Raw genomic sequence first — 14737 nt, forward strand, 5'->3', positions numbered from 1 at the left:
AGAAACCTCTACCGATGATGTCACCACTAGTTCAATTGAAGAGGACGGTATGAGAAGCCGAGGAGACGACATGACAAGCCCTGTTCAGTCCCGAGTCCGGACCGGCACCATGAAAACAACCATCCATGTGCTGTCCCTGGTACTGAACTGCTGCCTAGTAGTTGGTGTTATCTTTTTAGGTGAGTATTTTTTTTCTTCTCAATTTCCAGTTGTTCTCTTATCTATATAATGCAAACCTGTTGTTTGCTGGTTTGCATTATCGTTCTAGTTTTTCTTTTAATTCGCTTTGAGACACATGAGGATAACGTGGCACTGCACTCAAGTTAGTAACTTATTTTATCACTGCCACATACACAGTACAGACAGAAGGTATTCTTTTTTTCTCCCGACCGAAGTCAGGTACCCATTTCTACAGATCGTTTTCTTCTTTTGTAGGGGTGGTGGTGATGAACGTAAAGCTGTCAGTGAGTCAGCTAGAGGAGAACACTGAAGCAGCCATTGGTGATCTATCAAACGCGTTAATTGGGCTACAACAGGTGATTTAGTAATATTGGTTATGAATAAGTTTCACAACATCCCCACAAAAATGCACGTTAGCTTCATACATTTTAGAACTGCAACCCAACATCTCAACCAGTGTTTCTATGCACAAGTTACGACTAATCACAGCCCCATATCCAGATTTTGTTTCGCCCGCGCGCATTAGTTTGGGGTCTCCAGAGGATGTCATCCATAACATGAAGTCGGCTTAGCCTTACTAGTAGATTGTGTGCCATGTGGCAATGAAAGAACTATATTGTACTATTGCATCTACAGCCACTGCAACCGCCAGGGGGCATTCCAGAAGGTCTAGAAGAACACGGCGGAAAAGATCCAGAAAAGCAATTAACCGACTCCAACCCGACAAGGATCCCATGGACTGAGAATCTTCAGCGTCTGGAGAAGACTGAAGCTACGGTCATGGACCAGCAATACATATCGGAGAAAAAAAGTGCTACAACTGACGTCAACCGACCATCTTGTAAGAGTAATTATGCACTTTTGCCATATGGATTTTGTGGGCAAATGTTTTGAATATCGTATAAGCTTAATCTATCCTAGACTTCTTACATAGATTATTTTGAATGGTCTAGAAATTATACTGGAAGCTCAATGGCACAAGCAAACATTGTTTTTCAAAATATCTTATATATTATAAAATAAAAAGAACTGCTGAAAAGTCATCCAAATTCTGCTGGAAAACTGAAACATATTGGTTTAAACTTAATTCTGAATTAAGTCTGAATTCAGTTAATGCGGCGAGGAAAATAGTTGCTCAGGACAGGGTAAGGTAAACGATGTAAAATTGGACGAAACTGTTTTGATATGGCTTGTTATTTTCCCAGGTGGTTGCCCGAGCATTTTTCACTATTGAAATACTTGTATTTCATTTCTGTTTGAATATTCATCCATCGTTGGAATACGTCATGTATGAATCCTATTTTACAGCGTCTTGCCCTAAAGGCTATCAGAAGTACCGCGAAGTCTGCTACAAACCGTTTGAAACACGTCAGCAGTTCCACGAGTCGGCGACAGCCTGTATCGCCGACGGAGGCACCCTCGCCATGCCCCGTGATGCCGGCGTCAACACCTTCCTCATCTCCCTCATCGATTCAGCCAAGTTCAAGTTCGCCAACTTCTGGTTCGGTTTGCACAGTCAGCGAGAAAACGGGAAGTGGGACTGGATAGACGGAACCCCACTGGGGACCAACTTCAGCATGTGGGCGGAGGGACAACCCAGTGACACCGAGACGGGAATCCAGCGCTGTGTCATGTACTGGGGGATCAACCAGAATCTCTGGAACGACTATGGGTGTGTCGGCACAGCCAATTTCATTTGTCAGATCATACCGTAAGGTTCGTATTTAAAATTGGTATTAGAATATGTAAAGCGACAAAAAATGTTTCATAGACCGATGGAAGTTTGATTGTCAACTTCACAAATAGGCAAATGCCTCAGTCAAAATGTTAAAGTGCAACTGAAAAGACAACAAAACACCCAAAGCGTAAAAAGATTTATTTTTCTCTGAAATCCGTTGAGCGATCTGTCAAATGTTAGGCCATAGAGAGATCTAAGATTTTGAAAGTGGCCTTGTAAAGCATATTACATTTACTAAATGAAACCTCTTTTGTTGTTCATATTTTACACAGATGTTCCAAAGAAGTAGACGCCTGCTCCAGTCTTCACAACAGTGCAGAGCTCAATGGTCAAATTGAGACAAAAACATGATATATACTTTTGGCTAATATAGTATGACTTTACTGTAGTCGCAAAAGCCGTTAAAATGTATCTAACACTTCATTTTGGATTTATAGCTTTCTTAGACAGGAATGCCTGTATACTTCCGAATCACTCTAATCTAATCTAATCTAATGTAAGGTGTAAAGTTAGACTCCGATATTTGACAACAGTTGTGCTAACCAATAATACCTAATCGTCCTAGTTCTTGCTTAGCGCTTTTCATAACTTTGTATGCACCATTTTTGTTTGTGTGTATTTATTCATGAGAAGCTCAATAGGCATGTAGGCCGCTTTCTATGATGGAGGCAAGAATCAAATATAATATTACAGAGATACAGATTACATTGAGTACTAATAAATCTATCAACATTTAACAAGAGGAATAAGTAAAGATAGCTCATATTGACGAGTTTCTGCCATCAATTGATTATTCTAGAAGGGAAAGAAAAAGCAGGTGAAACTGAGTAGTACAAAATACATGCACAAAATATATCTTTGTCTTTTTTATTTCAACATTTACTGACCAGACGTGATGACAACACACTCATGATCTGACAAATGGCAATAGAAAAATGCATTAAAACAAATACTTGTACATACAAGCAAAGCACAAGAAGTATAACAAAGTAATGTAAGGTAAACAACATGGTAACAAAAACCATATGCAATGTAAGAAAAGTGAAATTTATGTACAGGAAAACTGTAAGCAGATCGTTAAATTCGTGACAAATCCCAACATTACTCGATGTCGGAAGTTTATTGTTCAATGTCTTCGCTTCCACATTGTACTCAAACATACCGTAGTTTCCGTCACGTCCATATCGTAGTGCTGTTGACCAAGATTCGGAATAAGTAAATAGATAAATAGAACACGCGTTCCTGTGGTGATGGGACGCTATGCCGTCACGATTAGTACATAAAACATTGTTCTAGAACATTACTAACATGCCCCTGATTCTAACGCTAATGTTATAAACGTTATAACATGTAATGAAGATATGTGTAACAGCTCAATAAACTTACATGCGTGTGTTTAGATACTTGTATGAGCAGAGAGAGAGAATGGCTAAAACACCGTCAAATGTACCACCAAAGGTGCTAGAAAAGAATGACCTTTGTTTTACTGCTAAATGCTTCACTGACGTATCAATACGGCGATTTCCAAAGCGTCATAGTCCAACGCACGTACCCCAAAGACATTCCATATCTCACAATACCGGTCCATCCTATCCACCAATGACGTCACAATGGGTTTCTTTGGACGTAGGGAATTATTCCATGACCTGTCAAAGGAATCATAACATTGCCGAAACGAACGGATTTCAAGACACATCGGCAGATATGAACAAGCATGGAGGGACAAGAGGTGATGGCGAAGACCAGAGGAGCCTTCTACAGGCCATGCTTGAGGATCAATCTGTTACAGCGTCCGTTAGTGAAAATACAGACCCGGAAAGACACCAGTGTCACGGTGAGTATATGGCTATTTCTATACGTTCCATAGCCTGGGTATCATATCCGTCATGGTTACCGTTGGCACTTTCGGACGTGGCCCCTATATACGTCACCCTATGGGACACCTTGCGGTTCCCGGGGTATTTTTGGACCCGGTCGGGCATACCGGGTTGAATTTAAGTCGGACTTTTAAATGAAACCGGGACCCAGTAACAAACAGCCGTCGTGAGCTACCCATGGGGAACACACAGGGATAGCCCTCGGTATCAAGCAGTACATCGGGACGGGCACCGGTGCGATTGGGACCTAAGTCTAAGCAGTATTTCTTGATGAACCACACTAAAATAACGTTACCTCTCTTCCTCCTCAGCGGCAAACACACCAACAAGCCTTGGCATACAGACTGATCACTTTGTGGTTGAGGCTAAGAGAGATAACGATGTCCTTCACGCAATTGCTGGTGAGACTGTTGCCGGGACAAAGAACAGAAACGGTGAGGCCGAGGTCGAAGTAGAAGAGACATGTGATGGCGAAAGCCGTAAGTTGTGCCAAGCAGATCTTCCAGCAGCCGGTCGGTTCAACATAAGATCGGTGACCACTGAAGAGGAAGGCGTTGGACTTGGAGCTTTAGCTATCGCTCTGACGCAAAAGAACAGGAAAGTTGACGAAGCTTATGGCAGCTCCAGATTGAAGCTACCTGCTAGAAAGCGGAAGAATGATTTGACGGATTGTGGACCCTGTGGGGTCGGCGGCCGAAGTCAGAAGAAGAGTCGGGTCGTACCGCTTAGAGATGCTCCTCAGTCACGTAAACATACCAGACGGACCATTCCCTCATTTCACACTTTTCAAGATACAAAGGACATCAAACAGTCAAAGTTGAAGCGAGCCAGTGGTGTATCTTCGCTAGATTGTCATGGAAAGAACAAAGAAGTTATGGAAAGCCATGACAATGTAAGGATTGGTGAGACTGTATCGCAAGAAAGGTGGGCGGGCACTCGTGGAGAGAAGGGTGCTACCACATTGACAGCCAATGACAGAGTTTCGAGGCAAGACAAGTGTTCTCAATCGAAGTCTCAAGGAAGAAAGTGTCGGGGTGCTAGGAAGAAGGCTGGCAAAGCCATACGCACTACCGACGTAAATCAGAGCCGTGGCCAGTCTGTTCTTTGTGCCGCCTGCAGTTCCAAAACACGAACCAGGGGAATAGCTTTGCAAAAAGTAGATGCAACAGCCAACGTTAACGGTGTCTCTCGTTCAACATCACGAAGAAGAAAACAGCAAAAGGCATCAACAAGAGAGTGCATCATGAAAAACTATTATACTGCCAGTGCAATCGACGACGTCAACACTGAAAATGCAAACCAGGGATGGGCTGTTATCAGAGATACACTTCGGTCCCAAACCGAGTGGACTGATACCTCTCTTCATGCTGATGTCGACTCCAATGCATTTCAAAAGTTGTCGAAGAGGGAAACTGACAAGCACTGGGACTCTGGGTCTTCATCAAGGTGGGAGAGAAGATACAAGCCAAGAAAAACGGACTACCTGGAGCCTGGTGAATCCCTGAGTCCACGTCTCTTGTTACGACCAGATTCTACCTACCACGATTTCGTAGCAGGTGAAATGGTTCTGGTAAACAACATCATTGACGATCCCTGCAAGTGGGAGGCAGCGGACGAGAGCGAGCTGGTTGCGTGCCAGGACGGGAATACACCCCAGGGATACCGGGATGCCAGCGGCCGGATCTGCCGACTCTACCGGGAGTACTTGGACATCGTCAACGGCGAGGTGCTACGGCAAGTAGCCAGTGAGCTATGGGAGTATGTGAGCTACATGTAGCTGACGGACAAGAATGACTGTTTCCGGGTCATGTAGTTGATGGACAAGAATGACAGTCACTTTTTCCGGGTCATGTACCTCTGGACAAGAAAGACTGTTTACGGGTCATGATACCAACTATACCAACAGATGATGAAGAGAGGGTCATACGTATGATGACATTAAGCACGTGAAAATCCAACAATTACTTTCGATCCTGTTCAAATAAAATATCAATTTTCGTATTAAGAACACGGTAAGCGTCAGCACTATATGTCGTATACATGCACTCTTTTGCACTTTCATGTCAGGTAGAAATGGTTGGTCAATACAAATAGTACATAAATGCACGAACGACATGTAGTACTTATAAAGATGGCTTGGTTCTGAGCACTTTGGCACGTGTGTTTGCTATAAGCCTTGGAGCCGAAGTATAACTGTTTTTGTCAGAATAGGTATACTTGTACTTATCAGATTCATTAGAGTGGAGACCTCTGTATTTCACAGGTATCGATGACCTTGCTGCATTATTCTTCTGGTATTTCATAAGAAGATAACGATAGAAGTACCATATCATGTTACAATAGTAATGCCGTTGTGCTACAGCAGGGAACAATTTGATTATAATAATGTTTTATATGATTTCAAGTCTTCGTTGTTTTGCTGATAACAATCCGGTAGCGTTTAGTAACTGTCAGTATTCAAATATCTGCTTCAAATCCCTGGAATTCAGATATTTAGTTCGCGCAAGCGCAATACGCCCAAATGTTGCCAATAGAAAAGTCACATTTGCAGGAAACCTATGTGGCTAAGTCATCTTATTAAAATCCCACAATTATAGGTCAGAATGTTCAGTGACAATAACAAGAACATTTCCTCTGAATGCAGCATTTTGGTGTTTGAAAAAGGACAAATAGAGGTGTCGATAAGTTTACAATAGCAATTTTACGATAGTAAACAAAAAATTTCAAAAACTGTAGGAAAATTAGACATGCATTATTTAGCCCAGAGAACCTTTGTAACCATGGAGAAGAACTTTATTGCATGACGACGATTGCACATGGTACAATGTATGGCAACAATTACACAAAGTACAAAATAGACGTATAAAATAAAACTTCATAATCAACATAACAATAAGGGCTTATATAAGTCTTTGATGTAGTGTTACAATCGAGCTGGGCTAATCATGAGCTTCGGCATTCTTTCTAATAACAAAGCAGTCTTTGATATATTTGCCTATCTTTGCATTATGGGAGTTCTGGCATCTAAAGATATACACAAATCTGTTTGTAGCATCGATTCTCTTGAAATCTGTTGTACTTGATTCGAGAAATGTGAATAGCTCATTACGTAATTGATATAGAATAGCGTATCTAGAACATATAACAGCTTGATATACCCGTATCTCGTCTTTTGTAATATTGTTTGCGGAAATGCTTGCAAAATTTGTCAACTCTTTATTGATATGATTTTACAGAAAAAAATCTTACACATTGCCACTGGTTCCAATTTCCACACCCACTCTTCACCACTATTTGAGAAACTTAGAATATTGAATATTTATGATGACAACTTGCTCTTTTCACAGCCCTACACACAAACCATACTCTACATGATACCTTTGACAACTTTTGCTCTAGGATCCACAATTATCAAACTCACCAATGCTCAAATCAATTCCCTTTACCTTATCTAAAACGCCTTGCATGAGCAAAACTAGTGTATATTTATACAAATGCATTAATATTTGGAATGTTCTTCTCCCCTCCCTCAAGAATTTTACTTCTACGATAATCTTTAAAATTATACTTAGAACCCATTTACTATCCACTCTCAGGGCCCCAGACATTTCTAAGTCAGACACTTTATAAATAAAGCTCAAAGTTCAAGTCCTAACCACCTATCCCCATTCACACACACACACACACACACCAATGAGGTTAATCTACTTGCACACTCTTGTCGACTTGAGTATGGTTTCGACGTTCCTGGAGAATAGTAGTATCGTGAGTACCCTAAAAATCTGTTTAGGCCACAGCAAGTAAATTTTATGGATGACATCAGCGCGCTCATTAATTTTTGCCTGATTTAAAAATAAGAATTCGGGGATGGTCAGATAGACCAAAATAGGCAAACATGTTGTGTTGTAGCCTAATAATCATACTTGCAGAGGTGACACTAGGGAGGTAGCCATGACTGTAGTTGCAGAAGTGAAACTTGTTGGATAGTTGTAAAAGTGCCACCAATATGGAAGCCATGACTGTAGCTGCCAGCTTGGCACGTGATGCCAGTGTACCACACTAGTATCACTTTTACTGCACTAGTTCACTTCTTTAATACAGGAATGAATGCCTTGATAGCCACGTTTTGTCACTCCAAATCTTGTTACGACGTTTATGGTGTCTATTTTGAAAATTTAGCCATCTTGTTTTTTTCTTACCCGTCTTGTTTATTTCGCGCTATCTCATTACGTTGGCACTCTGCATAGTATGTCATCCATAAAATTTACTTGCTGTGGTCTTACACAATCAACTTTGAGTATACTCGCGTTAATTTAGTGCTCAGAAGTGATCTATTCGGCCCTGCACTCAGCAAGCTCGTTATCCTTGATATCCCAAAGTACCATGTCTTAAGACACAACCGATATAGCGTACTCCTCGAATAAAGGTTTACTAGCGTTACATGTAACAACTGTATAATGGTATTCCTCGGATAAAGGTGAACTTGCGTTACATGTAACAACTGTATAATTGTACCCCATGGATAAAGGTGAACTATCGTTACATGTAACAACTGTATGATGGTACCCCACGGATAAGGGTGAACTATAGTTATAGGTAACAACTGTATGATGGTACCCCACGGATAAAGGTGAACTATTGTTACATGTAACAACTGTATGATGGTACCCCACGGATAAAGGTGAACTATCGTTACATGTAACAACTGTATGATGGTACCCCACGGATAAGGGTGAACTAGCGTTACATGTAACAACTGTATGATGGTACCCCACGGATAAAGGTGAACTATCGTTACATGTAACAACTGTATGATGGTACCCCACGGATAAGGGTGAACTATAGTTATATGTAACAACTGTATGATGGTACCCCACGGATAAAGGTGAACTATTGTTACATGTAACAACTGTATGATGGTACCCCACGGATAAAGGTGAACTATCGTTACATGTAACAACTGTATGATGGTACCCCACGGATAAGGGTGACCTAGCGTTACATGTAACAACTGTATATATGCTGACTGCCTACTGCTTCTTATGGGCGACGACAACTTCAGAGACTGATTTGAAGTAAACTTGATCACCAACCACCGACGAATTATTGCGGATATACTCCAACACAGTAGATCTTAATTCCGGTTCGTTTGCTATGTAAGGTGTGAGCGTGAAGAATTCAAGAAGCCGCATCCCTGTCTCAGAGTTCTCCTTGAAGCACTCGGTTACGTTGATGTTGGTATCTTCTTCGGAAGTGTCGTAGCCGATACCCATGTTGTCGAGCCACTCTTTGATGTCACACGACATACGGAACACCGACTTCAGGCGGTCACCTTCGCCGAAATGCTCCCACATCTTGTCATACAACCTTCCGCCGACGCCATTATCTGTGAGCGTGTAACCGAACAAATAATAGAGGGTTAACGTACATCTTTCGACTTATGGTGGTATCTCACTGCACTTGGGGCACTGGTGCGGCACTACTGGGGTTCGTTCACTGCGACACTGTTGTCACAGTGTTACGTTATTTTCGCCTTTTTTTTTATAATTTAGATATTGTGTAAAACGTAAAAGTGTGACTTAGAAGACAACTGAAAATTTGTGGACTGAATTGGCCAATCAAGTATCCAAAGCAGTAAAGATGGTCAAACTGTTAACTTACCTGACTTAATCTGGACCACCATGTGACCACCGTCTGCCAGCTGTTCCCACATGTTCCGCAAGGTGGCGTGCAGGTCTTTCACGTGGTAGAGAACGTGGACTGCATGGACCAGATTGAACGTTGTTGTCACAGGTTCTTCTGTCAGGAAGTACTCTTCCGCCGTCTGTTGGCGCCAGTCGAACTCCACGGCTTGGAGGCTGGTGTCTTCACGCACCCGTGCCTACGGGAACATCGGTGGTGATTTTAATATGATCTGTCCATTTCAAATTCATTGGTATAAGCTTCTTCGCCATTTCAAATGCTCATACACAGGGTCAGAGGTGAAGTACACAGGCGTGTAAACAATTCTTGTGTCGACCATACCTTATTTGCATAATTATGTCGGGCGTGTTTTGATTAGCCTCGGGGGCCTTCACCTTTGACCTTACGCATGCGTACTCGTAATGGCAAAGAGCTCATTGTCTTTGTCCTCGCCAGATTAGCTAGTTGGAATGCCCTGACTTCGTGTGATGAACAACTAAACCAAAAACATCATTACAAATTTACAATCAATCCAGAGGTTCTAAAGTTATGGTGACCACAAATATCCGGTAACACAAACAATAGGCAGACACACACACACGGAGACAGACACGCACAGACAGACAGACACACCAAAAACTGTACCTCCATTTTTCATGCAGGTAATAAAATACGAAATAAACTGAAGATTGGGATAATAAGGATATGAATGGCTCTTTGTGCACATGCGCAGGGAAATGCTTTGTATTTAATACATATATCAAAAGCATGGGCCTCTGAAACATAAACAAAACACGTTTGTAAACTAACGTGTGACACGTGACTCAGTAAGCAGTGGATCATAGGTTACTTACTGAGTCACGTGTTCTATCTGCGTCACGACAGCATCGGATTGCTCATACCTTGACAAAGACTGGTGCTGTTCTGTCGAAAAGTTGTGTGAGTCCAATTTTTGTGTTGGGTATTACAGTTAAACTTAGTTCAATAACGTTTATAAACCATTTTGTAAAAATCAACTGTCGTAGCCTGGATATAGAGAATAAAGTAGTACCATCTTCATTTACCTTGTATCGCTCAATGAGGTCTTCCGCTGGTTCCACAACCCTGTTGTACACACTGTTGTGGCGCTGTAGTAGTTTCTTTAGAATGATGCTATCAACCTCTCCTGTTAAAGAAAAAACGACTGACATTTCATCTAAGATTCAAATCTCAAGAAATCAAGGGAGAATAGCACTTTTTGGTATTTTTTATTGATATTACAAGTGCCCCTAAAATTGTTGACAGTTGCTTTAAAAACAATGGTAACCTAATGTTTGAAGCATGGGCAATTTTGAACTTTTTTTTTATAGATATTAGACCATGTTGATTCGATTTAAATGGATGACATCTCCTGGGAACCCCCAAAACAAGGTGCGAGTGTGCGAGTTTGGCAAAAAAGCTGCCTTCATTAAATCTAAGTGGTCAGGTGGTTGCAAACCGTACTCCTCGGACATCTGTCTCCTCTTGTATATTATTTGTCTACATTTCTCCAATTTCTACTATTTGTCCAGTGACATGTGGAGTCTGGTAGAGGCTAAGAACTCCATACGGACCTCAATTGTACTTCATAGACACAAATGCGTCATTCTCCTACGAAGAGACATCCGACGGCGCCAGCAAACCGCCTTTGGTCTGTACTCTGCTATCTCAACCGTCACCATCAGTTCCTGTGGGCGTCGCCTCAAACCAGCTGTCAGCCAATCAGAGAACATGCCTTTCAGTTTTCAAAAGGGATCTCGCATATATAAGGTAAGCTCATTAATATTCATTAGCAGGGCGGTCAGGAACTGATGGTGACGGTTGAGGTAGCAGAGTGCTGAGACAAGAGGCGGTTTGCTGGTGCCGTTGGATGTCTCTGAGTAGGAGAACGATACGCGTAAACCATGATGTACATCGTGCAAAGTGCCTTACCGGATCCACTCCCAATCCCCAGCACACGAGCATCAGTCCCTGAATCACAAAGAATAGCATCCAGGGCCGTTGATCTGTAGAAATGGTTGAAGTTGTCTCTGTCTTTCTTCTCAATGGAGGCTTTGTAGGCTTTGAAGCATGTCAAATACTGCTCTGGAAAGTCTTTGACCAGTCTTCCGAAATTCTCCATTCATTTGGGGATGATAAGCACTCTTTAGAAAACGTTTAAAATTACAATAAAAAGCAATTAGGGTTAGGGTTATGTTATGTTATGTTATGTTAGGGTTATACATGTGCCTATAACGTTAGCTTTGTGCGGTCGGTCTATGCCAATACAAGAATTATAAAGCATTTTTCGCGCAAAGTACAATACAGTGTAATTTTAGAGGTTATTTCCAGGCCAAAAAGCAAAGCCTTTACCAACAAGCTTTCGATCAGTCCTCTGATCATACTTCTCAAGTTAGATTGACCCAGTTGCAGTTAGAGCTAACTTTTCTAACGCCGGGCGAACATATATTCATCGGATGAAGACTTATGCTAGCGTTTCCTATTATTTTCCACTTGAGTCTTCGACCTTCTATAGGTCTGTCTACCTCACTCAAGAGCATTTCGATATCAGAAAAAAAGTGCACACAAATTGCCCAATGCAGTCTACAGACCAGGACTTAATTGCAGTCATTACTGTGAAACATTGTCTTACGCATAATGTGCTACCAAGCAAGCAAACAATTTATTTCAAAACCTTTCATTTTCCATATGAAATCCTTGACAATTTCTTGTGTTACATATACCAAATCTAAATATCACGACAGTCTTACTCAAACGGTAACGTTCATTACTGATTTTTTTGTTACACATAGCTAAACTTTGCTCCTGAATACTAGCCGATACTTAGCTGACCAAGGTCGACAGTAGTTCTGGTGTAGTCTGCAAAGTTTTAGACTACGCCTATCTTTCGTACCGAACATACGCCGAACATGTACATGTGCGGCAAAAAAATCCCTTACCATGTCCTAACCTAGCTCCGAATGCTATCTAACGTATTCCCAACCATCCCGACTACCAGTCGCACACTGCCGAATCTCTCCTGACTGATTTCAAACCAATTGCTATCCTCTCACGATTTGAAATGGATATAATCAGCTATTAAAAAACTTTTTCAACCTCCTTGGCGATTTCGAAAGAGTGGTCATTTTCGTTTTTTTTTTATTACTCTGTGACACTGGAGGGTAACCTCCAGTAACAGAGTATTGTAATCACTTTGTGCGTTGAGTGTTCGCACCTATATCTCTATGTTCCGTATGCCGCAATCACATATGGATTGGCATGTCGTCTGTACTCGGTTGGGAAATGATGCACGTTATTTTTTTTCGCCGTAGCTGTTTTTATTATGGATGTAATAATTTCAGTTTTCACCCCTACGCCGTCCGGTATAGTGGTTCAGGTCTTCCTTATGATTGTGCCTTAAGCCTTGTAGTAATTTGATACCGTCAAGCAGATGTTGTCCTCGTCGGAATATGCCATCTCGTTCGGGCTTTGCGTTTCCAATATTGAGGTTGGTTTGACATAGCATACTGTTAACATTTTGCGCGGTTGACAGTCAAATGCATTTTATGGTTAGAACGTGTTTGATCCTTGGGATCATTTTTTTTCGCGGTAGCTGTTTTCTATCGATGTAATGTTTTTAGATGTCACCCCTATTTCCCTGGTATTGTAGAACAGCTGGCCTATAGACGATGGCGTTTGGCAATTACTTATCTACAAGCAGATATGGGGTTGTGTTGGCAGCTGTCCACAGCTGTTATTGACCCACTTTTTGCGCCTCAGGTATCCATTATTGTAAAGCTGCGTTGTTGTTTTCATTTGGTGTCGTTCGATTGAGACGCTGATTTCGCTGTTAATGCGTACAGGACTGTGTCTTAAATTTGGCAGTGATAGGTATGTTACTAGTAGCTTTTAAGTAATTTGTTGGTATAAGCTGATGTGATTTGTTCTGTATGTGATATAAACATCGAGTCATACACCATAGAAAACATCACAACCGACATAAACCATAATTAGGTCACAGAGTATGTTACCTACGGTCACTTGTTAGAATTTTTTTACCTCTGCTAAACAACTTGTAGAACCAGTTTTTCCTTATTGGTATTGAGTGTCTTACAATTGAGATATCAATGTTCATTTCTTAGAATTGAGATATCAGTGTTCATTTTTCGTTTTTAATCAAACTAATCAATTCTTTTATGCTATATTCTGTTATATTTTACGTTAACATCATTGAAAGATCAAATTTTGATCAAAATATATCACAGATAGCTCCAATTTGGCAATACGGCATCTAAGGTTCTTCTTTTGGCTTGATGTCGGTCGTGTAAAGTTCGGGGTGATAACCCGGTGATTCGTCCGCGTTCTAGTAATAGTCATTTTTCTTGAGAATGAGTTTGCAGAGATTTGTCTACGGTATTGTTTTTAGAATGAGTCGTGGATAAGTTGGAAACTACTAGACTAAGTAAGATTTTAAGACTTCTGACTTTATCCCGAACACCTACCGAACACCAGCCAACCGTGCCGAACACCAACCGACGACTACCCAACCCATTTCAGACCTGTATATATGCCATGTGCGGCCGATTTTTTTTTCAAAATTTCAAACATTCGGCTAAAGCAGGCGAACACCAGCTGACTACAGCCTACCTGGCTCCCGAATCTCTACTAACCATTGTCGTGAGAGAGTCGGGGGGGGGGTCTTATATGTATACGAAAAGTACTATTTGTAATGAAGGAAATACTCATACCTATATGATGAATATACTCCCACGTCAGAGGCACAAATATGACGATGCTGTCAGAGATGTCTGTGCTTACCAGGAGCCCGACAGAATTATTATACCTCTATAAGACAACTTATCGGACCAGTTCTGTAGACAACTTGTCGAATAATCTTTTAATTCGTATAATATATTGAGTGTCTTACAACTGAGATGTCAAAGGTCATCCTCAATATCGGGATGGTGATAAGAACGCATTACATCTCACTTAAGGCACAGCCAGGTAAATTTATGGATGACATCCTCTGCAGACTTAAAAAACAGTGCGATAGGGCGAAAAAAAACAAGATCGGTAATAAAAACAAGATGCCTCATTTTCAACACCTTAATTAAAAGTTGTAACAAGATTTGAAGTGACAAAACGTGGCATCACAACTAACAAGGCATTCATTCCTGTATTAAAGAAGTGAGCTAGTGTAGTAAAAGTGATACTAGTGTGGTACACTGGTATCACTTGCCAAGTTGGCAACTACATTCATGGC

General features: G+C 41.3%; 2 protein-coding genes across 4 annotated transcripts; one reads left to right on the plus strand and one right to left on the minus strand.

The window, feature by feature from the left end:
- On the plus strand, positions 1 to 6685 carry LOC118423052 (lithostathine-1-beta-like). 2 transcript variants are annotated; one of them, XM_035830956.1, is made up of 6 exons: positions 1 to 179; positions 436 to 536; positions 817 to 1021; positions 1489 to 1896; positions 2191 to 3752; positions 4107 to 6685. In XM_035830956.1, exons 1-4 carry the CDS (start codon positions 50 to 52, stop codon positions 1893 to 1895), a joined length of 843 nt encoding a protein of 280 aa, XP_035686849.1. In that variant the 5' UTR covers positions 1 to 49; the 3' UTR covers position 1896; positions 2191 to 3752; positions 4107 to 6685. The 2 variants fall into 2 exon arrangements, with proteins under 2 accessions (XP_035686849.1, XP_035686848.1); XM_035830955.1 differs by lacking the exons at positions 1 to 179; positions 436 to 536; positions 817 to 1021; positions 1489 to 1896 and having other exon boundaries at positions 3109 to 3752.
- Positions 6686 to 6994: 309 nt separating this feature from the next.
- Positions 6995 to 14327, minus strand: LOC118423053 (histamine N-methyltransferase-like). Of its 2 annotated transcripts, XM_035830958.1 has the most exons (6): positions 14223 to 14327; positions 11428 to 11639; positions 10542 to 10642; positions 9457 to 9676; positions 8788 to 9181; positions 6995 to 8634 (listed from the first exon to the last, which is right to left on the minus strand). In XM_035830958.1, exons 2-5 carry the CDS (start codon positions 11615 to 11617, stop codon positions 8826 to 8828), a joined length of 867 nt encoding a protein of 288 aa, XP_035686851.1. In that variant the 5' UTR covers positions 11618 to 11639; positions 14223 to 14327; the 3' UTR covers positions 6995 to 8634; positions 8788 to 8825. The 2 variants fall into 2 exon arrangements, with proteins under 2 accessions (XP_035686851.1, XP_035686850.1); XM_035830957.1 differs by having other exon boundaries at positions 6995 to 9181.
- Between the last annotated feature and the right edge of the window lie 410 nt (positions 14328 to 14737).

The sequence above is a fragment of the Branchiostoma floridae genome, chromosome 9 (assembly GCF_000003815.2).
Source record: "Branchiostoma floridae strain S238N-H82 chromosome 9, Bfl_VNyyK, whole genome shotgun sequence".
In the NCBI taxonomy this organism is placed as follows: Eukaryota; Metazoa; Chordata; class Leptocardii; order Amphioxiformes; family Branchiostomatidae; genus Branchiostoma; species Branchiostoma floridae.

Coding starts and splice junctions, on each gene's coding strand:
- LOC118423052 (XM_035830955.1), top strand. CDS start 3,305: ATGCGTGTGTTTAGATACTTGTATGAGCAGAGAGAGAGAATGGCTAAA. Junction 3,753..4,106: donor GGAAAGACACCAGTGTCACG/GTGAGTATATGG, acceptor CTTCCTCCTCAG/CGGCAAACACACCAACAAGC.
- LOC118423053 (XM_035830958.1), bottom strand. CDS start 11,617: ATGGAGAATTTCGGAAGACTGGTCAAAGACTTTCCAGAGCAGTATTTG. Junction 9,677..10,541: donor ACCTCATTGAGCGATACAAG/GTAAATGAAGAT, acceptor ATGTTCCCGTAG/GCACGGGTGCGTGAAGACAC. Junction 9,182..9,456: donor GGTGGTCCAGATTAAGTCAG/GTAAGTTAACAG, acceptor ACACGCTCACAG/ATAATGGCGTCGGCGGAAGG.